Consider the following 24,677-nt stretch of genomic DNA (forward strand, 5'->3'; position numbering starts at 1 on the left):
ACTCGGTTTGGAGAGGTCCTTTTGGAGATCTTCACTATCTCTTTGTGTTTTTACGATCCTGAACAATTTAGTATCTTCAGCAAACTTGGTCACCTCACTGCTCACCTGTAACTCTAGATTGTTTAAGCACAGGCTAAAAAGCACAGGTCCCAATACTGATCCTTGGGGTACTCCACAAGACAGCCACATTGCCAAAAAAGAATCCCCATAATTCCAATTTGGTGGGGGGATGCGAAGGAGACAAGGATTCATGCTGAATTGCAACAAGCAATTGATATCCCGGAAAAACTCTCCAGTTGGGAGCTGTTAAGCTCTAGCCAAGCTCATTCTCACTGACTAGTCCCCCCCCCCCCCGCCCCGGGGTGGTAGCTGTTCTCATCTAGAGTCAGTGGAGCAGCAGGGACCCTGAAGCACTTCCTGGGCACCAAAAATGCAGGCTCACAGAGGTCCACTGCCATCAACCCCTCCAGCTCTTCCATCCCCTTCTTTCTCTGTACAGCAACACCATCTAGTGTCCACAGACAACAAAGATCCCTCACATCAAATGTGGAGTTGTTTTTTGTGGGGTGGGGAATCAATACCTTTTCCAGCAGTATATGTGATTTTGAAGCCAACAACCTCAAAATCAGCCTTTCGCAGCCTGGTGCCCTCCAGATGTCCTTTTAAATTGATTTGTATGTAAGCCCACTCTGGGAGCCTTTTACGCTAAAGAGTGGGGTACAAATGCTCTAAATAAATAATAAATATATAACCCTTCTAAAATACCATTATAAACAATGCAGAATGACACTAAAAATGACTGGCTCATCTTAAAAATTTAAAGGCCTGAATATAACCTTGCCATCCTGAATCCTGAATGTGGTCTCCAGGCACTGTCCAGACCCAAACCTGACTAGCTTCTGCAGGGGGTTGGCCTCGTGATCTCTACACTTGGGAATATGTAGCGGCCCAGCCTGGGCGAATCCTCCTTCACACCCAATGTGGCAGACGGAATGATCCGTGATAATCTCCAGCTCCAAGTCCAAGCGTTTCTGGGATTTCCAAACTCTTTGTGGGCTCTTTCTTGGTTTAAAATGTTGGCCTGTATCTAATAAGTAAGGATTTGCAGTATATGTGTAGATGTCACTTGTTTTGGTATGTACTGTGCCTTCTTCAAAAAGAGGAATTGTGTGTGTGTTTTAAAGAAAAGAGGCTTCTAGTCCACACCTAACAGCCATGAGGAGGGCATCTACTTCGATAAAATCGGATTCAATGGCACACTCACTCACTCACAGTTGCCATCAAATTTGCCCCACTTCCTAGCAAAAGTGAACCAGGTTTCCATTGGTGGGAGGAGACAGTGTGGGTGGAAGGAGGTGTCCGCAGATGGATTGCCAACAGTACCATGTATGCAGATGGTAGGGCACAATGTTCATCCCATGGGGAGCATTTCTCCCAGTCAGGCCTGGCACTCAAAGCACAACTGTCCCAGCAGAATGCCACAGAGAGGAAAACCTTACATCCATCAGACAAAAGGGTGGAGACAAATATCTATTTACTCAGTTCTACAGGAAACACATGAGCTACCAGAACTACTCAAGAGAATGGCATGACTGGTCCCCTGGCCCAATAGGCATCCCATAGGAGTTCCTGACAGCCTTCCCACACAAGGACCACCACCCAGGCATACCAACAGCAAGGCGACGCACCTGTCACTCTATCACAGCAGAGTTCATGACGAAACAGTTGCTATGCCTGAAGGCACTTCTCAACTGACACCATCCAGGTGTTGTGGGGATAATCCAATAATAAAATATAGCCATTTCTTGCAACCAAATATTGAAAAACATGCAGCCAATAATGTGCATGATGTAACTTGCTTGCAAATTTATGAGCCGACAAAGGAGAGAAATGGAAAGACCTGGGCTCAGTCCCCCCACCATAGACTCTGCATGTGGCCTTGAGCAACACATGGTCCAGCTGTGAAATGGAAATAATGTTCTCCTTATGGCTGCACTAGAAATATAGTATTATTTGCATTATCCCATGCCAGGGGCAGGAAACCTCTGGCCCTTTAGGTGTTGGACTCCAGCTGCCATCAGCCAATTAAGGATGATAGGCACTGCAGTCCAACAACATCTGGTGGACCAGAGGCTCCTCATCTCTGTCCTATGACAAAATTACTTCTCAGAAACAAATAACCACCAACATACGTGTTGAGATGTTCAGACCCTAAGCAGAGACCCAAACTCATCTACCAAGCTGAGGAAGCACAGCTGCCTCAGATGCTCAACAAAAATCCTAGGATTTTTTGTGATCTCCTAGATTAATTACAGAAAATTATTTTGGGAGGAACACTGTCCTATTAATGTGGGATCACAGCATCCCTCCTTCAAAGACAGTAATTTTCAGATTCCATCCCCAGCACTCCAAAAAACTCCAAAGATCTCCAGCTCAGCTAAGCAAACAACAGCCTTCCCAATTACTTCACTGCCGATCAAAAGGCCTGTAACATGCTCACATGGTCAGTCATTAATGGATGAATTATGCAAACAATCAGCGAGAGCAGCTGCATATTCTCTAACGTTCTGGTCTCCATGACACTAGGATATGCTAACAGACCAATCAGGATTCATCATAAAATGCAGACCTCACCCTACAGATGTTGAATTGAGCTGGATCCCAGATGCAGTATGCATCTCTCTCTGTCTGATGTTCAAAGATGAGAGAAACCAACTTCTTACCTGGAAGTGCAAGATGATGGTCCAGATCAGCCCCAGTGTCAGCTTGGGGTTCCCATCCGTTATGTCGTCATTGCGAATGTTCACCAGCTTCACCTGGAAGGCAACCAAACATGATGTGGTGAAAAAGCAGAGAGTGCTGGCTGCTGCATCATTGCCTAGGACAGCCTTCCCCGCCCTGGTGCCCTCCGGATGTTTTGGACTACAACTCCCATCAGTCTTGCTGATGAGTTGTAACTGAAAACACGGGGAAGGCACCAAGATGGGGAAGGTTGACAGTCTTGGGACCCCAGAGGCATCATGCTGGCTTAGATCAAAGGCCCACATAGCCCATCTGGAGGTCCATGCAACCCCAGGTGCCTGCAGGAAGACCACAAGCAGGGAAGGCAGCATGGCAATACCCATGCCACAAGCATGTGAGCACAGGAAGCTGCCTCATACGGAGCCAGATTATTGGCCTACCTAGCTCAGTAAAGTCTTTTTTGACTGGCAGCAGCTCTCCAGGATCCCGGGAAAAGGCCTTTCCTTGTCTGGGTACAAGATATTAACTGCAGGTGCTGAGTATTCAGCCTGAAACCCTTTGCACAAATTGCATATAGATTCATTATTTTACTGTTTATTAAGTATATTTAGTGTGGCGGCAACAACCCTGCCTATTGATATCAGGCAGTCACATTCACTGTGTTCTTTTTGGCACTTGCTGAAGACATTCTCTTATTTAGACTAGCTTACCCAGATGTTAATTTGTTTTAGTCTATTCTATTGTGGTTCTAACTTTCTGTATGTCTTAAATTATGGCTGTCATTTTTTTAGTGGTAATTTTATTGCTTTGGTCTTTTTTATATACAAATGTGATGAAATAAAATAAATAGATATTTATTATACATGACAATGGATCCTGTGCTCCTTTGCATTGCAGGGAGCTGCACTAGATGAACCTTGGGCTCCCTCCCACCTCTACAATTCTGGGGTATATATGCTCAAACAAGTCTAACCCCACTTCCTTATGGTATTAATACTGCTTCAGGGTATTACTGCTGCTATACCATTCATTTCTACTTGTTTGTTATTCCCCCAAATATTTTCCCCAAAAGGAATATGGAGGCCTCATTTATTTACCATGACTAATAGCAGTTGCCAGACATCCTCCTCCAAAAGTTGTCCGCTCTCTTTAAAGCCACTGTGGTAGCAAGCCCCTGAAGTCAGTACTATTCAAAGTAAAGAGTCCTGACAGGGTGAGTCGCACTAGGAAGGGCACGACGTCCCACTTTCATCTCTGGAGGCTGTTCTCTTTCACTGGGCCAACCTGGCGCCTTTAGGAGGCAGGTTCTCTCCCTCCCTCCTTGTCATGCTTAATGCATAATGCCTATACAGCGTGTGCCAATATTAACATTAAAAATAGGCCTGCTCAGTGTTTGCTCCTGATATGATATTCTTGCATTTTCTCTTATATTAGGGCGTTACTAACGCCAATAGCCTGATGTAGCTCAACAGCGCCACCTAGAGTGTCTGGGATTTCTGGACCCCTATCGTGAAGAAGGAACAAGCATATCCTAGCGGCAGAAAAACAACAAACAACAAAAACTGTTCGAGAAAATAAACAAAAGGAAACCACAAGCCATCAGCTCCTTGGATTTTGATCACAGCAAATTTGAAATTGGTGTTTCTTGAAACTTCTCAGGCTCTGAGAAATATGTGTGTGACTATAGATTGGCCATGTTGAAAATCCTGGCCCATAAGAGTGGCTGTTCTTTCAGCAGATTTGGGTGTGTTTGTGTGTCTGGTTCCTATGTCTGGTCCCTGTGGCCCTATTACACACTCAGGAAGACAATTTTATAGAAAAAATTGTACTTTTAAATAATTAAAGGATTTTTTAAATGATGTGTGCAGACTCAACTCAGTGTCTGCCCTCTCCCTCTGTATATGCCCTCCTTTACCCCTCCCCCTCTCTTCCTCTGCTCCTCCACCTCTATGCAGATTTCAAATGGAGGCACCTGTGCAGAACATAACCAACCAGCAAGCTGAGTGGTAGCTCTGCAGCCTCTAAAACTCCTCAGCTATAGGACACACATGTGCAGGTATCTGAGAGTGCACATCAGCTGGCAAGTCTTCAATGCTGCCCCTAGCATTAAACATGGAAAGAATCCCTCAAACACCAATGTACGGTAAATACACAAAGCTGCTATTGGTCTATTTGGCCCAGTGCTGCCTAACTCAGCCTTTGCCAGCCTGGTGCCCTCCAAATGTTTTGGACTACAATTCCCGCCAGCCCCAGCAAAAACATCTGGCGGGCAGCAGGTGGGGAAGGCTGGCCTAACTGGACGACCAGCAGCAGCTTTCTAATGTATTTCTCAACCTCATTACTGGAGGTCCTCAGAGATGGTAGCGACTGAATCTGGGACACAACATGCACGGACCACATGCTCTAGCACTGAGCAAATAGTTCCCCTTCAAGTTCCCCTGCACTGAACAGTGGGGAGTGGCTTTGCAATAGGATCAGGGAACTGCCTCTCCATGAGTGCACTGAGGTCCCTGCTTTGTTTCAGATATCCCATTTCTCCAAGGGCCTCTGCCCATATATTTCACAGCAGTGTTTTAGAGCTGCCTTTTGCCAATCTGATTTAGATTGCTTATCCCTTCACCGCCTCCCATGCTATCTTAGAAAAAATCTGCCGACCACGTAAGACGCAAGCCCAAACTTGCTCACCCCACCCTCTGCATTACACAACCAACCCAGTTAATAAAACCTCAGACCACAACTGCCTCAGGACCTGACACTGGAGGAAATGCTTAGTTTATCTACAGAGTTTTGGAACAGGGGTGGAGGGGGGGGCACAGGGAGAGGCTTCAAAGGTGAAATGCTTCTTCAAAGCCCAACCAATCACTGAGGAATAGTTGACAATGATGCTCTCTTGCACCGTACCCCAAAATGTGCTCACAATGGTTGTCTGAACCATTGATCACAAACATGAACTGCATTATGGTCCATAACCAACTCTGAAGTTCAGCCGAAACTTGCAGAACTGTGACTTGCATTCATAAGGATTTATTGGCCCTGAGCACAGTGATAGTCGAAGGCGGTGCAGTAGGGAAAGAAGACCTGGCCCCATGCAAAGTAGAGCTTAGGGATTCAAACTGTCTCAGTGCCAAAATATGTGCCTTTCCATCTTAAACCTTCTCCTCTCTGATCCCTCAAAGACTGCCCACACCCTGCTGAACAGAAGCCCTTAAGACCCAAATTACTACTGGCACTGAGACCACCAGAATGTTTAGGTACAGCAAGGACCAAACCAGGAGCTTGCAGGTCAGGGGCACCTTCCTGCCTATGAATATTCACTGGGAGGCACTTTCAATGTACCATTTTTGATAGCAGCTAATACCTTTTGTTGCTGTTGTCTCTATTTTGATAATTTTTTTAAGTCTGTTTTTATTGCAGTTTTTTTTTAAATGAATGTTTCACACTATTTTATGTAAGCAATTCAGGTTGAGTTTTTTGGTGGGTCTTTATTAAAAATAATATATACATCTTGTTAATAATCTCCATTGGTAGCTTGCAAGTAATTCAAGCCAAGATAGGAAAGTTACAGACCAGAAGTTGAGGCAATCATGTGATTCTGGTCAACCAACTCTGTGCCACTGCCAGCTAGAAAACTCCAGCATCTATGACACTCCACAGCGACAGGAAAATCATTGCTGCATTAATGATTTCCACAAAGGACTGGGGAAGACTCTCTGCCTGAAACCCTGGAGAGCTACTGCTGCCAACCAGTGTTGCCAATACTGAGCTAGATGGACCATAGGAAGGCATCTTCCTATGTTCTCAGCAAACAGCCAACATAGTCTAACCTCCCTGCAAATAAATCAGAATGAATGAATGAATGGGTTGTGTGGAAGTGATCTCGACTGTGAGGGAGAATCCCTCCTCGTTCCCCAAATCCAAACATGAAACTTTTCTCAGACACGAGTGTTTCTGGGCAGGGATGTGCAGAGCAGCACCCAAGCACTGTTCACTGAACACTGAGCATCCATTCTGACTTGCCTGTATTGAGTCAAGCAATTGTTATACTTTCCAGTTCATTTCCCAATGGCTTTCAGGGGGGTGGGAAAGCAGGTTTGCCGCACAGGAACACGAATCCAACTTTAATTGTATAACCTGAATTTGCTGATGTGCGACTGAATCCCACCCGAAAATGGCCACAGGCTAGAAGCACTGAAGAGTGATCTGAGGATTCACAATGGTTCTTGGAGGCTGTATGTTTCTCAGCCTGGAATTATGGGGTACTTGGGGTGGTTCTTCTGTTTTTTATAGCCCTGCATACAATGTGCCTCAACAAGCAATTTCTTCTGCCCTTTGAAATAACAAGATGGAGGAGGCTTTTCTGAAGCGTCTGTGTGGAGGAACCAGCTACCAAGAGCCTCCAGCAAGACTCTGCTACTCCTTTTAAACACTGGGCGAGGAGCTATCATTAAGCTGTTAACACTCCCCAGGGCAGGGCACGTGCCTTCATCTAAGCCAGCAGGCCCCAGGGAGTCAGGGTAATAAATCTCACCTCCGTTCCTCACCCTTGTCATCATCTTCCTTTTAGAACAGAAGCATCAGGACAGAACAAGCAGGAAAAGGAGGCGCTGCCTGAGATCGTGGGCAGAGTTTCGTCAGCGAAGGCAGAACCACCTTGGTCTGCTCTGCTCCGGCACACTGACAAGACAGTGCTCCCACCCACCCAATTGTAACAGCCCTGAGACAGGCATATTAAGTCAGCTCACACAGAAACAGGGAGACACTCCCAGTTCATCCAAGGAATTGTCACACAAACTGCTACAGTTTCCCCCAAACAATCCTGCCAATTTATAATATAATATAATATAATATAATATAATATAATATAATATAATATAATATAATATAATATAATTTCTTTATACCCCGCTCATCTGGCTGCATTTTCCTAGCCACTCTGGGCAGCTCCCAACAGAAAATTAATAATAAAAAAGCGACAACGTCAAAGATTAAAAACTTCCCTAAACAGGGCTACCTTCAGAAGGAGGCCGTTAAGATGGCAAGTCTTGGTCCAGCTGGTGCCCCCCAGGTGTTTTGGACTACAACTCCCATCAGCCCCAGCCAGCATGGCACCCGGGGCCAATGGGAGTTGCAGTCCAAAACATCCAGAGGGCACTATGCTAGCTACAATTCCTGGGAGTTCTTGGTCAGGCTCTCTTGCCATTCAATTTATCTGAAGACCAGCCCAGCGTCCTGTTCTCACAGTGGCCAACCAGATGCCTGTGGGAAACCTGCAAGCAGGATTAGAGCACAAGAGTGTCTCCCTTCCTGTGGTTTCCAACAGCTGGTATTCAGAAGCACTGCCACCTCCAAATGCAGAGGCAGGGCATACCCAGCTTGGCCAACAACCATTGACAGCCCTCCCTTCCATGAACGGTGTGTTGGGGAGGGGTCTTACCTGCCGCTGCTTCAGGAAATCCAGGGCAATCTGCACGTTCTGGAGTCGGTGGAAGCGCATCCGGCCCTTTTCCCGTGGCTGAAAGAGACACAGAGCAGACTCAACTCAAGCACCCCTGGGAGCAAGACACGAGGACTCATCTCCAGCCAGCCGGCAAACCTTCTCCTCCATCACTCCAGGAAAAAATGTGAATCTACTTGAGTGGTCTCCTGACACCCACACTGCGTACTCCCTTCAATCTGCCTCCTCACTTTCTCTTAGGGACCTGAGCATGGGCTACTAATGCAAGTGTGGTTGCACAGCTCAAAAGAAGACCAGACCCTCAGCAGATGACAGGCCTCTTTGCTTTTGTTCTCAGATCTGCAAATGGCCCAAGCAGGGGCTAAAAGCTTTCATCTGAAAAGGTAGGAAGAGCAAAGCAACTGGATAGAGGAAGATGGCTAGGAAGGAGGCAAGCAGGTCAACAGCTGATAGCAGGGGCTCCTGTTTTTCATTTGTAAAAATGTCACAATCAACAGGTGGGCAAAGCACACATTAGCTTGAGAACAATTACAAATGGTAGCTTTTTGCAGGAGGACCCAACAAGTTGAATGCAGTTGCCAACCATGAGCTCCATAAGCTTCTTGCTTGTGCGCCCAGCCTATCTGGGACTTGCAAAAACAGGGAAAGGTGGCCAAGGACCTGTCAGGGCACAGGGCATGGCGACAGGTGGGCTGCATTCAGCTTAGTGGATCAAGCCAGAGAGAATGCTAATCCAATTCCAGCTTAACTTCAAACAGAGTTGCATACAAAATACAAGAACGAAGAACTAGCATGGTGGCAACTGGCTGCACTCCCAATCTGTATGAGGTGGTGGGCCTTGTTTCACAGAAAAATGGCACCCCCAGGGTTCACATGTTCCCCAGCTGAGCTGGAGGGTAACTCAGGGCCAAACAAAAAGAGATGGCAGAAACCCACAACTGCATTTTGGTGAATCACAGCCCAGAGAAGGAGCAGATCCAGACTGGGCCTATCATGCTGAGAAAGAGGTTAGGGGTATATAACCCTTTCCCCTGTTCAATGTTTTCCAGATGAAAATCAGCTGCTGCTTTTGGAAACACGGACTGTGCCCCTAAGAGGGCAAACAGCTACTTCAGGTGGAGGCATTATTGGGAAGAGAGCATCAGGAAAACAATGAGCTCCAGATTGCTCTGCCCATAACAACGGCTTTTGACCAAATTTTAAAAAGTCAGGAAACCCAGTAAGAAACCTCCGCTGTCTCTCATCACCAGGACACCTGAAGATAACTTCAACAGCCTTTAGAGTAGAACAGAAATAGCAGGGTGGGGTGAGTGGGGTCAAGAGAAAATGTGGGTCAAAGGGATTGCATTGTTCTGCATGCACCAAGGGAAAGTAACCCAGCAGCTTTCAGACACTGGCGCCAGCCCGACAACTGAGCAATTCTGCTGCATGATTCCAGGGTTCATGGAGCATGTTGGGATCTTGGCGTCTCATGCTACCCTTAAAAATATGGGTTGCCCATGCAGTCAGGGCCCCTAAATGTTGTCAAGCCTAGGGCCCAAGTGCCTTTTGGCCCACGTGGCAAAGTGTGGCTGCCTCCACCCAGATGGCTCCTGGGCAATTATGCTGCAGCAACTGCAGCAGTAGCAGTGAGGAGGGAGAGATAAACAGCCAGAATGAGGAAGAAGCAGAGACCAAAGGAAGCTTTCTAAGTCAGAAGATAGCCTGACAGCAAGGAAGCAAAATGAGCGGGTGACCCCAGAAGGGGGAGGCAGAAGAGAACACAGCAACTTGTACTAAAACCATTGTTTTTAACTCCTTCAGCTGAGCTGGCCACAAAAGAACCCCCAGTACTTCAAAGCACAGAGGAAGCCAGATTTAGAAAGACCATTCACAGGCTGTATACACACCATGCCTTTAAAGCACATTATTTTCCTCAAAGAATTCTGAGTACTGTAGTCTGTTAAGGGTTGCTGGGACTTGGAACTGCAGTGTGCAGAATTCTTTGAGGGAAAGGATGTGCTTCAAATGTGGCTTAATCGTATAGTGTGTTCAGGATACCAAAAAAAGCTCTCTTTTCAAATGCTCCACCCAACTTTGCTCTGGCTACATGGAAGGCACATGCCTTCTTCTGTTTCACTCTACCTCATGGGGTGCAATCCCTTCCCCACAACTCGTTGCCGACGGACAAACTACCTGCACACAAGTGTCAGGATCCCATCCTCTGCAAGAACATTTCAAAGGAACAATGTGGTTCAAAACACAGGCAAGCAAAAAGCATGCAGTTACATTTTACTCTATGGAAACTTATGGAGGCATAAGATACCTTCTGGAAGGACAAAGGTCTGCCTCCCCAAACAGAAAAGAGACTGCCTTCATTGGACTTCCATATTAATCATAAACAGTTATTTTCTACTTGTGAGGCGGTGAGGAAGGGACTTGACATCCACATGTGCCTGGGATGTACATGTGCTCACAAGAACATAGAACACATCCGAGCCCATAACATGTTTGTTGAAGTGTGCAGGATCTGCTGTACTTAAGACAGACCATCATGCACTCACACCTCGTGGGTTAGTATCAACACACTCAGCTACCGGCACCAGAAAACATGTACAGATAATCCAGTGGATGTTTAAAACCCCAGTAGGAATCGACCCCACACAACAGAGAGATGAAAGGGGGAGGGGACAAAATCAGCACTTTGTGAAGATGAAGAAAAGGTCACCTTTTGGGGGAAATTGCTTTAATTTCACTGGGCAGCAAAACTGAGCTAGGATACAGTGGTACCTCAGTTTATAAACTTAATCCATTCTGGAAGTCCGTTCTTAAACCGAAACGGTTCTTAAACTGAGGCCTGCTTTCCCTAATGAGGCCTCCTGCCGCCGGTGCCCTTCCACCGTTCAGCTTCTGTTCTTAGACCAAGGTCAAGTTCACAAACTGGGACACTACTTCCAGTTTTGCGGAGTTCGTAAACTGAATAGTTCGTAAACAGGCCTGTTCTTAAACTGAGGTACCACTACTGTACTTGTGGCTGTTTGTGTAAGGCAGCCTTTACCAAACTACCGTCCTCCAGTTGCTTTCAACTACAACTCTCATGAGCCCCAACTAGCAGAGCCATACTGGCTGTGGCTCCTGAGAGTTGTAGTCAAGAACAGCTAGGCGCACCTGGCTGGTGTCAGGGGAGAAAAGACGGGAAGCAACACTCTTCTCATGAGCCTGCTGGATCAGGCCAATGACCCATCTAGCTCCTCATTGTGGTTTCCAGTCACTGTATTCAGAAGCATGTGACTGCCTGTGACTGTGGAAGAAGAGCACAGCCATCCTGACTAGTAGTTATGGACACCCTTAGCCTCCATGAATTTGCCCAGTCCCCTTCTCAAGCCATCTTACTTGGTGGCCATCACTGCCTCCTGTGGGAGCAAGTTACAGAGTTCAATTATGTCCAGGTAACACCAACTGAGAGAATGCATATAGTGTTTTTTGGACATCCAGTGTTACCCCAATGAATTCTTTAGAGTGTTTTAAAGTCAATCAAACCTTTAGGGTTTTTTTTTAAAAAAAATTGAGCAAAAAGGGCAATGGCATAGTAATTTCTGATATTAAATACTTTATAAAAAGTGAATTTATTTCCTGCCTTTCTTCACTCACAGGAACATAGGAAGCTGCCTTATACTGAGTCAGACCCATCGGTCCATCAAGCTCCGTATTGTCTACACTGACTGGCAGCAGTTCCCCAGGGTTTCAGGCAGGGCTCTGCCCCAGCCCTTGCTGGAGATACCACCAGACATTGATCCTGGGATCTCCTGCCACTGAGCTATGGCCCTTCCCAAGGGAGCATACACCTAGGTCCCAGATGGTCACCCACCCAGGCAATGACCAGGCCCATGCCTGCTCATAGCTTGAGCAAGGTCTCACGTGCCTTTAGAGTCCATCAGTGTTAAGAATCATTCTCTGTTTCTCAAAAGACAGCCCAGGTGATCCCTGCCCAAAACCTCAGGTACGCCTGGATTATCTGAGCGTGCCCCGGTGCCAGTTGTTGTTAACGCTGCTCCAAGGAGGACTTTGACCTACTGCGTCACCATCCTCCTCATCCTCCTCCTCTTCGCACTCTTCGCTGCTCATGCGACACCAGGACGGCACTTTCACCAGCCGAAGGGTCTTCTGCCCTGAGGATTCCTTTTGCTAACAACCATTGCGGACAGACAATGACACCGAGTAGAAGAAAATGGCACACACACACACCCCAAAAGAAAAGGAAAATGCAGCACACACAAAATGCACAGGGGGGAGGAGGGGAAACACCAACAACAGGGTCCTTTCCTCTTCCTCCTCAATAATAATAATAATAATAATAATAATAATAATAATAATAATAATATTTCCACTGCAAACACTCAACTGAAGCAGAGTGAGGGTGCTGGCTGGGAAGGGAACCAACCCATCTCTGCTAAACCTTAAGTGAGACCTAGAGGTAAGAAAGGTCCCTGCTTTTGAAAACAGAAGAGCCTGTGATGCAGAAATAGCTTCGGGACCAAACATTTGGACCACAGCTCAGTGGGGGAGAATATGGTAGGTCTGCAGAAGGTACCAGATTCAGTTCCTGGTGGTCTCCAGCCTAGACCAGCATTACAGGGTGGCAGAAGGTAGCACCAGTGTAATAAAATACACCTGTGTGTCCATGTCTTGTGAAACAGGAAGCCTCTATCCCCCTGGTTAGGAGTTTGAGGAGCAGGATAATATTGCTTTGATTGCTAAAGGAAGGGTGGCTAAAGGGGTCGAGGGGGTCCTGGAAACTCACCAGTTTGACACCAGAGAGGACCTCCAGCAGAGAGATGAGGTTGTGGCCATCTCGCAGGTCCTCGTAGAGGTCATTGATGTGCTTGCGCACCTGTAGGACCAAAATGGAAGAAGACACCTGTTCAGATGCTCTGCCTGAGGAATGCCCCAGGCAACGCAGCAAGACAAAGCAGTGGGCACCTCCGGCTTCCCATTGGGTTTTTGGGTAGTGGTAAGAAAAACTCAAGAGCAATAGGAGGAGGAGCAGGATTCATGGCAATATTCCATTTTGCCATGACTACAGCCCATTTTGCGCTAACTACAGAAAAGTTAAAAGATCACCCACCACCACTAAGCTCTGTGCTGGGCATTTCAAACTTCAAAGCCTGTTTCTGCTGCCATAAGAACCAAGAACATGCTACATTTTCCAAAAAAAAAAAAAAAAGGAAATAATGTGCACTACTATTCTCAGTACTGAGAATAGGGATATATGCATAACTAAAGCCCCAGAGCCTTTCAAAACTGAGCATATGCCATGGGGCAAACAATAAATAAAGGAGGAGAGGATAATCTAACAAGCTCTTGCTGGGTGCTAAGCAGTAGCAGCCAGCCGAGTGGGGTGCCTCCTGACATCAGCATCACTGCAGCTTACCTGGAGGCACCAGGGCAAGAGAGGGTAGTGGGGAATTTGGGGCTGTGCAGACACAAGAGCAGGAGCATGTGGCTGGCTCTGCCAGTGTACCTGTGCAGCGCCAACCTCACTGCCATGGTGCCTTGCCCGGTCCCAGGTAAACTGCAGCAACAGGGTGGTTCTGCCCCACCATGCTGGCTGCTGGTAGTGATAAGATAGAATCAGAAACAGCACCGTGCTTACCTTCATCAGGTGCTTATTCACCCATTTGGTGAAAGTCTTTTTCTGGACCCGATCCCGTTCATCTGTTAAAAAGAGCAGAAAGAGAGAGAGAGGCCTAAGTTAGCAAATCAGTCACCTGGAAAAACAAAGAGCATTTTGTGTTGCAGGTGACAAGCAGGAGCATCACAACCTTTTCTCAGAGCTGATGCATGCATATAAGGGCACTTAGGGAGAGACCAAACCATGCACACACAGACACAGGTTGCTTTCTTGAATGAGGGTCTCAGCCTGTACCTTTTGCTGCCTTTCCTGAGCGCAGAGGTTTTATAAACGACATAAACCAAGTGCATTTATCAGTTGTAAGAAGCTACCCTTCTAGAGCCTAAAACAATGCAGGCAATTAGCGGCTTATTCTTTCACTGTATTTTGGTTCATTGGATTTTAGGGATTTAACATTTATTTTAGGCCCTCAAGCTCAACCCAAGGACACCTGAAGCTTTTTTTAAAAAAGAAAAAAATCCAAGCACCCTGGACTATACATACATCTCAAATGAAAACACACAGAGTGGGGGGGTGAGGGCTCTGCTCTCAGCACCCTTCCCACCTTGGAGCAGATCCCCACCAGTTCTGTGCTACAAGCAACTCCCTCCCCCAGCCAACTCCCTCCCTCCCAATGTTTGGGAGATAATCAAAGCCGTCTGAGTCCAAGTTTTCAATCCAACTTCAGTGTGAAACATAGGGCCATCCCCACAGATCAACCCAGAGCACATTGTGCAGTAGGGTGGGGGACACCACCAGAGGACCCTTGCAGAGCAAACAGCTCCAGGCAACTTCAGCAAGGAAGCCAAGCCGCACACCAAATCCAAGGTTTACCAACTCCATCGTCACTAGCAAATTCATGCTATATAAGTATTTCCCTCATAAACACCCCAAACAGACCCTGAAAGGGGACAAAGGCTACATATTAATCTCAATAATGAGCAGTGGTTTTTTTGTGAGGCTACTCACAAACATTGATTATGAGACTCCAGACTAATTTAAAATTAAAAAGAAAGCCCGAAAAAGCCAAAACACCACACATCTTGGCCTGGTTACTGGAAGTGACACACTCCTTGTTACTCTCTAACAATTCCCTTTCCTGCCTCCCCTTCTTCTCTCTTGCATTGCCCAAGTTCACAGAATGATAGAATTGTAGAGTAGGAAAGCATCCATGACAGATGGCCATCCAACTTCTGCTTAAAAACCTCCAAGGAAGGAGACTCCATCAGCCTTATGAAACCAGGTGCATTCCAGATGTTTTGGACTACAACTCCCATCAGTTCCAGCCAGCACAGCTAAATTATATTGGGGCTGGTGGGAGTTGTAATCCAAAACATCTGGAGGGTACCAGGTTGGAGAAGCCTAATTTATACTTTGAGAAGGGACCTACTATTTTTCTCTGCTTAAGCTGATCTATAAAGATCCATGGGCATTGGTGCCCTGTGCGAATCATCACAACTCTGCATATTCTGGGGAACAAACCCATCACACACTCCCCCACCCACCCCTTTATTTTTTATTTTTTGAGTCCTATCATCTCCAGCACAAATTCACCCAGCCCTGACCTTTGGCCTCTCTGCAATCAAGATCCAGGAGCAAGCACAACTTATTGTGATTCATGCGCACAGGCTGTCATGTCAAGGACTCTCCTTCTGCGGAGGCCTAGCCAAAACATCAATGGGGCTTTTCCTCAAATGGCCTTGTATAGATTTTTAAACATCTGCAGATTTAAAAAGCAAGCAAGGAGCCCCTACCCCCGGGGCAACCCCATTCTAATCACTCTCCAGGGATGGGCTATTTATTACTGACATTCGCATGTTGAGTAGCCACAGCCACTTCAACAAAGAGCACCATGAGGGTCAGCCAACCTTGAGAGCTGCTCTCAGGTCAAACAAAGGTGAGCCACCCATGTTCTACAAAACGCTTCTCAAAATATATTTGCTATTTCAAGAAAATCACCATGAAACGTTGTGGAAACACAGAGCCAAGGTGCCTCCAGTTCCTCCCATCATAACTGCAAGACTCATTTCATTTTCAGAGGGCTGCACTGGTAAGATTAAAGGTAAAGGGGACCCCTGATAGTTAAGTCCAGTCATGAACGACTGGGGTTGCGGCGCTCATCTCGCTTTACAGGCCAAGGAAGACGGCCTTTGTCCGTTCCGCAGACAGTTTTTCCGGGTCATGTGGCCAGCATGACTAAGCCGCTTCTGGCACAATGGAACACCGACACCAGAGCAGCGAAAGGAAACGCCATTTACTTTCCCACTGGAGTGGTACCTATTTATCTACTTGCACTTTTTGGTGTGCTTTCAAACTGCTAGGTTGGCAGGAGCTGGGACTGAGCAATGGGAGCTCACCCCGTAGTGGGGATTCGAACCACCAACCTTTTAATCGGCAAGCCCAAGGCTCAGAGGTTTAGACCACAGTGCCACCCGCGTCCCTGGTAAGGTTAAAGACCTCCCCAAATCTTATCGCCCCCTGGTGGCTCCCAAATGCCTCTCTGTCCACTCAGCTGCACTGCTATTGGGTGGCTGCAGATAGGACACCAGCCCAGAAGACGCACCTCCAGCAGGTTACTGGGAGAATACTCTGAAATCTCTACCCATTGATACTATATTCTCATTTGGGGAAAAATCAGCATATTTGAATAATCAGCTGTGAACGAGTTACTTGCACAGACATTTTCTTGGGAATTCAGAAACATTTCTATTTTCTTAAGGTTACCTGCAGAACAACACCCAGAATCCTGCCTCACAATGCTTCCGTCTTGGCTTATTAATGCCTTCTGCACTCTGGTCAGTGACGGCCTTTGAAAGCAGCTCGCCTGCAAGCAAGTGCTCGCCAGATGGTGTGGACTACAACTCCCATCAGCACCAGCCAGCATAGCTGTGCTGTTGGGAGCAGGTGTCAGGGGCAGGTTAGCAATAAACCATTCAGTGTCAGTGAAGTTAATTTTTTATTCAAGGAAATGAGGTAAACTCAGGAGGCCAGGGGACGCGGGTGGCGCTGTGGGTAGAAGCCTCAGTGCCTAGGGCTTGCCGATCGAAAGGTCGGCGGTTCGAATCCCCGCGGCGGGGTGCGCTCCCGTTGTTTGGTCCCAGCGCCTGCCAACCTAGCAGTTCGAAAGCACTCTTGAGTGCAAGTAGATAAATAGGGACCGCTTACTAGCGGGAAGGTAAACGGCGTTTCCGTGTGCGGCTCTGGCTCGCCAGAGCAGCGATGTCACGCTGGCCACGTGACCCGGAAGTGTCTCCGGACAGCGCTGGCCCCTGGCCTATAGAGTGAGATGGGCGCACAACCCTAGAGTCTGTCAAGACTGGCCTGTACGGGCAGGGGTACCTTTACCTTTACAGGAGGCCAGGCAGGCCTAGTGAGCACAGCAACTCATCCCGGTAGATCTTGCCTAAGTCTCTTTCCCACTCCCCTGTTCCTTCCCAAGCAATCTGAGACTCCATCACCATGCCTATCTTTGCTCCTGCATCTTCATACCTCTTCTGGTTCTGGGGGACTGGGAAGAGGGGAGCTGGTTGCAGCAGAAAAGGGAGACCCCCTGGCTTCTTCACTAGCCTGACTCCTCTCTGCCTTTTGGCCCCCTTCCTCTCCAGCCTCCACTTCTGCCTTTGATTCTGGACTGCTCTGTGCCACAGCCTCTTCCTGCTCACAAAACCCTGTTACCTCTTCAGTTTCTGACACCTCCTCTGCCCAGTCTTCTCCCTCTGACCACTCATTGTCCCACCACCAATCCCCAGGTTCAGAGATTTCTTCCCAGTTGGTGCTGCCCACCATTCGCTCTGCATCCAGCCAGTCCATGATACATGCTGGCAGAGGCTGCTGAGAACTGTGCTCTGAATCATCTGGAGGGCAACAGGTTGGGGAAATAAAGGAACATAGGTTCTTCACTATTTCACTTAAGTACTCATATAATCAATTTTTTTAAAAAAATAAATGATTTTGTACATGTATCCCCAATATATGTTTACTTTATTATCACTTAACATAAAATATGTAAGTCAGGGATGGTGAACATTGCAGCCCTCCACATTTTGCTGAACTACAATTCCCATCATCCCTGGACCATTAACCATGCTAATGGGGGTTGGAGTCCAGCCTGCCTCTAGAGGGCCACAGACTCCCCATCCTTGCAGGACGCGGTTCCCAAAAAGAACATTCCAAAAAACCCACCCAAGAACAGAAAATACCTTTACAGAAGAAAACCATCTCCATGCTACATTAAACTTCGCTTATCACACCATAACTTAGTGTTGCATTTCTATCAACTAACCAATGTCTAGTTATGGCTTCAGAAGAGGGAGAAAGTATATTCTCACCAGTCAGCAGAAAAGACTGAGGAGAGAGGGAGGGAGGACAACAACAACTGTGTCTACTACATGACTTGGGGAGAAATTTTGTTCAGTTCACATTTTAATGCAAAGCTCCCAAACTTGTACTTCCCAAAACAACAAGTGAACTGAAACATGGCTAACCTTTAAAATTTGCACTTCTCTGAATTTTGCAATGCGTTTCTCCAACAAAATAACGGTTACAAAAATGTGTGGAAAAGATAGCTCCTTGTTACAAAGCAGCAGCAAAGCCCATTAGAAGTCAAGGCCCAACCCTCTGTTTTAAGTTTTCCTGTGCAAGTCACACTGAGCTTAAGTGAACTAGAGTCACACCATTTCCACCCATTGCACAGGATGCCCCTTTCTGGTGAATTGTGCCCCACCTATGAATCAGTTCTGTACCCCCCACACACACCCCTCCTCTATCAGTGGCCAAAATCTCTTGCTCAAGGCAGCTGCCTCCGCTCTTAGCACAGCCCTTTCTGCTCCCCCTTTCCTTTCCCCCAGAAACCTTCCTTTGATGCCCCAAATTCTCTTCCTACAAGGCTGGAATTAAAAAAAGAAAGGGAAAACAGAAATATATTAGGTGATGGCATGTCCCATGCATGAGTTAGAAGGATCAGGCTTTACTCCTCAGGACACTTTATAGGAAGCAAGTGAAGTACCGTATTTTTCGCACGATTGGACGCACCGGACCATAGGACGCACGTAGTTTTCAGGGGGGGAAATCAAGGAAAAAATATGATTCCCCCCCCCAGCTCTGGGAGCAGTGGACAGGCTGCACGCAGCCTGTGCGCTACTCCAAGACCTTCTCCCTGCTTTTGCGGGAGGTGGCAGAATTCCCCCACCTCCCGCAAAAGCCCACAGGAGCCCCGCGTGACTCCTGCGGGCTTTTCGACCAGGAGGGAGAAGGGACTGAAACGGCCCGTCAGTCCCTTCTCCCTCCTTGGGGAAAAGCCCCCAAGAACCGCTCGCTCTTTAAAGGCTGTGCGGCTCCTGCGGGCTTTTCTAGGAGGTGGGGGAATTCCTAGAAAAGCCAGCAAAGCCGTGCAGCCCCTTTAAAGAGCGCACGGCTTTTGCCTGCTTTTGCGGGAGGTGGGGGAATTCCCCCATCTCCCGCAAAAGCCCGCAGGAGGGAGAAGGGACTGACTCGGCCAGTCAGTCCCTTCTCCCTCCTTGGGGAAAAGCCCCCAAGAGCCGCTCGCTCTTTAAAGGCTGTGCGGCTCCTGCGGGCTTTTCTAGGAGGTGGGGGAATTCCTAGAAAAGCCAGCAAAGCCGTGCAGCCCCTTTAAAGAGCGCACGGCTTTTGCCTGCTTTTGCGGGAGGTGGGGGAATTCCCCCATCTCCCGCAAAAGCCCGCAGGAGGGAGAAGGGACTGACTCGGCCAGTCAGTCCCTTCTCCCTCCTTGGGGAAAAGCCCCCAAGAGCCGCTCGCTCTTTAAAGGGTGCGCGGCTCCTGCGGGCTTTTCTAGGAGGTGGGGGAATTCCCCCACCTCCTAGAAAAGCCAGCAGAAGCCACGGAGCCCCTTTAAAGAGCGCCTGGCTTTTGCCTGCTTTTGCGGGAGGTGGGGGAATTCCCCCATCTCCCCCAAAAGCCCACAGGAGGGTTGGAGAGTAGCGGGAAGGCGTCGCACGCCTTCCCGCTGCCCCCCAATCTCTGGGGCTGGCGATGGGGGAAGCGCTTTTTTCCCCACCGCCAGCCTCGAAGCCGGGTTGGAGAGTAGCGGGAAGGCGTTGCGCGCCTTCCTGCTGCCCCCCATCCTCTGGGGCTGGCGATGGGGGAAGCCCTGCTTTCCCCACCGCCAGCCTCCAACCCGGGTTGGAGAGTAGCGGGAAGGCATCGCTGCCTTCCCGCTGCCCCCCAATCTCTGGGGCTGGCGATGGGGGAAGCGCTGCTTTCCCCACCGCCAGCCTCCAACCCGGGTTGGAGAGTAGCGGGAAGGCATCGCTGCCTTCCCGCTGCCCCCCAATCTCTGGGGCTGGCGATGGGGGAAGCGCTGCTTTCCCCACCGCCAGCCTCCAACCCGGGTTGGAGAGTAGCGGGAAGGCATCGCTGCCTTCCCGCTGCCCCCCAATCTCTGGGGCTGGCGATGGGGGAAGCGCTGCTTTCCCCACCGCCAGCCTCCAACCCGGGTTGGAGAGTAGCGGGAAGGCATCGCTGCCTTCCCGCTGCCCCCCAATCTCTGGGGCTGGCGATGGGGGAAGCGCTGCTTTCCCCACCGCCAGCCTCCAACCCGGGTTGGAGAGTAGCGGGAAGGCGTTGCGCGCCTTCCTGCTGCCCCCCATCCTCTGGGGCTGGCGATGGGGGAAGCGCTGCTTTCCCCACCGCCAGCCTCCAACCCGGGTTGGAGAGTAGCGGGAAGGCGTTGCGCGCCTTCCTGCTGCCCCCCATCCTCTGGGGCTGGCGATGGGGGAAGCGCTGCTTTCCCCACCGCCAGCCTCAAAGAGCAGACTCTCCTGGCTTCAGCGGAAGCAACGCAAAGCCTCCGGAGCGCAGGCTTCGGAGGCTTTGCCTTGCTATCGCTGAAGCCAGGGAGCCTGCATTCGCTCCATAGGACGCACACACATTTCCCCTTCATTTTTGGAGGGGAAAAAGTGCGTCCTATAGAGCGAAAAATACGGTAACCATGAGTGAGTAGCCATACTTAGGATGAGGCTGCCACGCACTCCACTCCCCACCCACCCCCCATCAAGGAAGATGTAACCAACGAGGAGGCCGTACTAACCAAAGCAGCACATCTTGCACACGAGGTGGGCGTTCAGCTCCCTCTCCCCTCTGAAGATGTGCCACATGGACCCCTCAGAGCCCAGCGCCATTGGCATCAAGTCCTTGGTTTGCAAGAGAGCTCTTCCAACTCCGGGTTTCCCCTGGAGTCTGTTATCCTCAGCGTGGTCTCCTAGCCCCATGCCCTGGCTGCCGGCTTCCTCACCACAGCTCCTCCCACAGCTTCCTCCTTCGTGATCAGCAGCAAAAGAAAGCGCGCACGCGCATGAGCCTCCCTTCAGAACATCTCTGCAAACAGCCCCACAAAGAAGGGAGCCTCAGAGGCTTCACAGAGAAAGGGGTTCACTTTGCAAGAAGGTGCCAACGTGTTCCATAGTTGGGGAGAGACAGCAAAAACCCTCTGAGACACAAGCAAAACAAAAATAATCCGGTGGTCCAGCACAAATATTTCAAAATAGCCACATCATCAGCAGACCTCAAAGGGGCAGGCCGGCACAGGCCTCAGCTGTGCATGAAGATTCAGCAGCGGCAAGGAGGTTGGTCAATATCCTGCCGCACCCCAGAATGGGTTACACTTCATTCAGTCACTACAATGTCCTTGGTGGAAACTTCCTATTCCCACCATCACCTTTGCACTCAAGAAAGGAGGCGATCAGGTCAAGATAGATGTAAAAAGCATTCAGCAGGTCCACCACTCCTCAAGAGAGAAAAGAGACTGAGAAAAAGATTCTCTTCTTCAGGTTGAGCAAGAGGTACAAATCCAAGACACACTGGGAAAGGACAACTCACGACTACTCAGGGACTTGGAACAGAAGAGGAATTTTCCAGTTCTTCAGCTTTTTCTCTCTAAAAATCCCAACTTCCAGCCAAAATTCCATCACACCCAAGTTGCCACCTCCATGCAGCAAGCAGCATGTGGGAGTCAGAAGGTCCAGCCAGCACCTCTCTCAAGAGAACTCAGCAATGCAGCTCCAGGCTGTTTGCCTCCTGGTTCTAATGTGAACTCCCAGAGTCACCAGACGGACTGAAACACTAAGGCAGAACAATAGGCAGTTCTTCTTTCTCTGCATTCATTGGGGGCCTGCAGCATCTTCACAAATAAAACATCCTCAAGCTGAAGACAGTCCCCAAAACTTCCAGAGCTCAGCTCTGCAAAAGCACTAGTTCAGCAGAAGACTACGCCATTTGAAGAGGGCAATGGTTTGGAGCGTCCACGGCAGAGATAACGGGGGCTAGCTTATCAGTCATCTTCCTTTTCCTCTTCTTCTAAATATAACTCCACTTCAGTCTCTTTGACCCAAGCTGAGTGCTCCCCACTTCCAGCAAGTTAAGCACAAAGCTCCAGCATCACTTAAGCACCCTGGCAGCGACCAGGCCCAGCAGAAAACATCAGCTTCTGGCTTCCTTCACTGCCACCCAGGAAATAACTCCATGAGTACTCTGTTCGATGCTTTTTCTCCTCCCTTAAGAGCCTGTCACCCAGCCTTATTCCTCCTGGGTAGATCTTGGTGTCTAATGAGATTAGCCCTCCCACCCCCAACATACACACACACACAAAGAGAGAGAGACACTATCCTATCCACTGAGCTAAGAATAAGTCCCTTGCTCCTTCTCACCAACAACATCAAGGTCTTGCCAGCTTATCTTCAACGGCTTAATCTTTTCCCAGAGAGTGCTTCTGATAAGCAACCTGTTACCACCCGACTGCTCAACTCTCAGCAGCCCCCGCTGCTGCCTCACTGGCTGGCTACCCGCTGTCCCACCCTTGCCCACATTCCCCCCTTGCCCATCCAGAAGATAACCAACCAACCGTCTGGCATTCCTGACCAAGGCCAAGAACAGAGGCCACAGCAAAGCTGCTATTGTCAGTGACCTGGGCTGGCCTAACAGACGGAAGGGGGAGCAGAGAGGGAGGCTCAGGGCAGCGGAGGAGCTCAGCACAAAAAGACGGCAATGGGAAAAAATAACAAACCAAAGGCACTTCTCAAACAGAGCAAAGCACGGACCCAGCTGTGCCCTTTGGAAGATTCTTTACAGCAGCTTTCTACAACCTTGTGCCCACTGGGTGTTTTGGATTGCAACTCCACCTGCCCCAGCCATCATGGCTACATGGTGATGTGGTGGGCTGATGGGAATTGTAGTCTGAAATGTCTGGAGGACACCAGGTTGAGAAAGGCTGCTGGCTGCTGCAAAGCCTCCAGCAATTACAAGATCTGCAGCTGGACACCGCAAAGGCTACCTTATGAAAGTCAGGTTCCGATCCGATACACAGGACAGGTAACTGGGCTCCAGGTACTCAATGGGTTCTATAGCAAGGGACTAACCAGAAACATGCACTTGATGAAAGAAAAAGACTGACAGCACATAGGGATGCAGAAAGCTGCCTTGTGCCAATTCACCTGACTTCCAGCAGCTCTCCGGGGTTTCAGGCAGGAATCTTTCCCAGCCCTATAACAGGCAATGCTAAGAAGAATTGAACCTGAAGCCTTTTGTATGCAAAGCAGATACCCTCCTGCTGAGCTGTGTCTGTCTGTCCATCCCTAACACAGACACAAAATCACATCCTGCTATTCGGGGCTTAGTTAAACCAGAGCAATGCTCATCAGCTGGTTCTGTAATTTGTTGTTGTTGTTTATTTGTTTAGTCGTGTCTGACTCTTCGTGACCCCATGGACCAGAGCACGCCAGGCACTCCTGTCTTCCACTGCCTCCCGCAGTTTGGTCAGACTCATGCTGGTAGCTTCGAGAACACTGTCCAACCATCTCGTCCTCTGTCGTCCCCTTCTCCTTGTGCCCTCAATCTTTCCCAACATCAGGGTCTTTTCCAGGGAGTCTTCTCTTCTCATGAGGTGGCCAAAGTATTGGAGCCTCAGCTTCACAATCTGTCCTTCCAGTGAGCACTCAGGGCGGATTTCCTTAAGAATGGATAGGGTTGATCTTCTTGCAGTCCATGGGACTCTCAAGAGTCTCTTCCAGCACCATAATTCAAAAGCATCAATTCTTTGGCGATCAGCCTTCTTTATGGTCCAGCTCTCACTTCCATACATCACTAGGTTCTGTAATTACCAACCACTATTGTAGATTAGGATCACCTTCAACTTCAGTTGTCTTCTAGAAGATGGTTTCTTTACCCAACCATGATTCAACACACACACACACACACACACACACACACACACACACACACACACCAAATATTAACAAGGATTTCCACAGTGTTGCAAAGGCCACCCCCACTTTGCTGATGATCTTGGGCCATTCACAAGTCACCATGTCTCTCTGGAAAAACTGTTTCCACCAGAGATTATAGCTGTGATCTCTCAAGCAAAGACACTCAGCAAACAATCACTTTCTCATGAGCAGGCTTCCTCTCTTGCAACCTGCCTGCCTGTCTGTCTGTCTGGCCCAGCCCATGATCCTCTACCTGGTCACTGATTACTCTTTTGGGAACATTTAAAGTGCAACCCTTTTGTCTGAGCTACAGTCTGCTTCAGAGGTAGTCAACATGTTGCCATCAAAATGTTGTTGGACTCAGAACTCCCACCGTCCTTGGCTAGGCTTTATGGGAGCTGAAGTCCAGCATCCGGAGGGCACTATGCTGGCTACCTATGGTCTACCCAGACATGTGCATGAAGTTCCTTGTGCTGGGGGCTGCTTCTCAACTTGCTTCCCATTTCTACCTCCCTGGAGACGCTTCCCAGTCAGGATCCCCCAGCTTCACTGGACTCCTGTGCTTTCAGTCATCTTCCTTGGGGCATCTGCTGAC

General features: G+C 48.7%; 1 protein-coding gene across 9 annotated transcripts in view; it reads right to left on the reverse strand.

Moving 5' to 3' along the window:
• Nucleotides 1–24,677, reverse strand: part of MACF1 (microtubule actin crosslinking factor 1) — a 291,360-nt gene that overhangs the window by 182,643 nt on the left and 84,040 nt on the right. For 4 of the 9 annotated variants that reach the window (XM_053399042.1, XM_053399047.1, XM_053399048.1 and 1 more), the window contains 5 exons: nucleotides 13,830–13,891; nucleotides 12,978–13,067; nucleotides 12,251–12,361; nucleotides 8,177–8,254; nucleotides 2,724–2,816 (listed from right to left, as the gene is read on the reverse strand). In XM_053399042.1, coding sequence (XP_053255017.1) covers nucleotides 2,724–2,816; nucleotides 8,177–8,254; nucleotides 12,251–12,361; nucleotides 12,978–13,067; nucleotides 13,830–13,891 — 434 coding nt within the window. Of the gene's footprint in view, nucleotides 1–2,723; nucleotides 2,817–8,176; nucleotides 8,255–12,250; nucleotides 12,362–12,977; nucleotides 13,068–13,829; nucleotides 13,892–20,913; nucleotides 21,020–24,677 lie in introns of those variants that run through there. The other 5 variants (XM_053399045.1, XM_053399053.1, XM_053399052.1 and 2 more) reach the window with 2 other exon arrangements.

The sequence above is a fragment of the Podarcis raffonei genome, chromosome 8 (genome assembly GCF_027172205.1).
Source record: "Podarcis raffonei isolate rPodRaf1 chromosome 8, rPodRaf1.pri, whole genome shotgun sequence".
Lineage (NCBI taxonomy): Eukaryota > Metazoa > Chordata > Lepidosauria > Squamata > Lacertidae > Podarcis > Podarcis raffonei.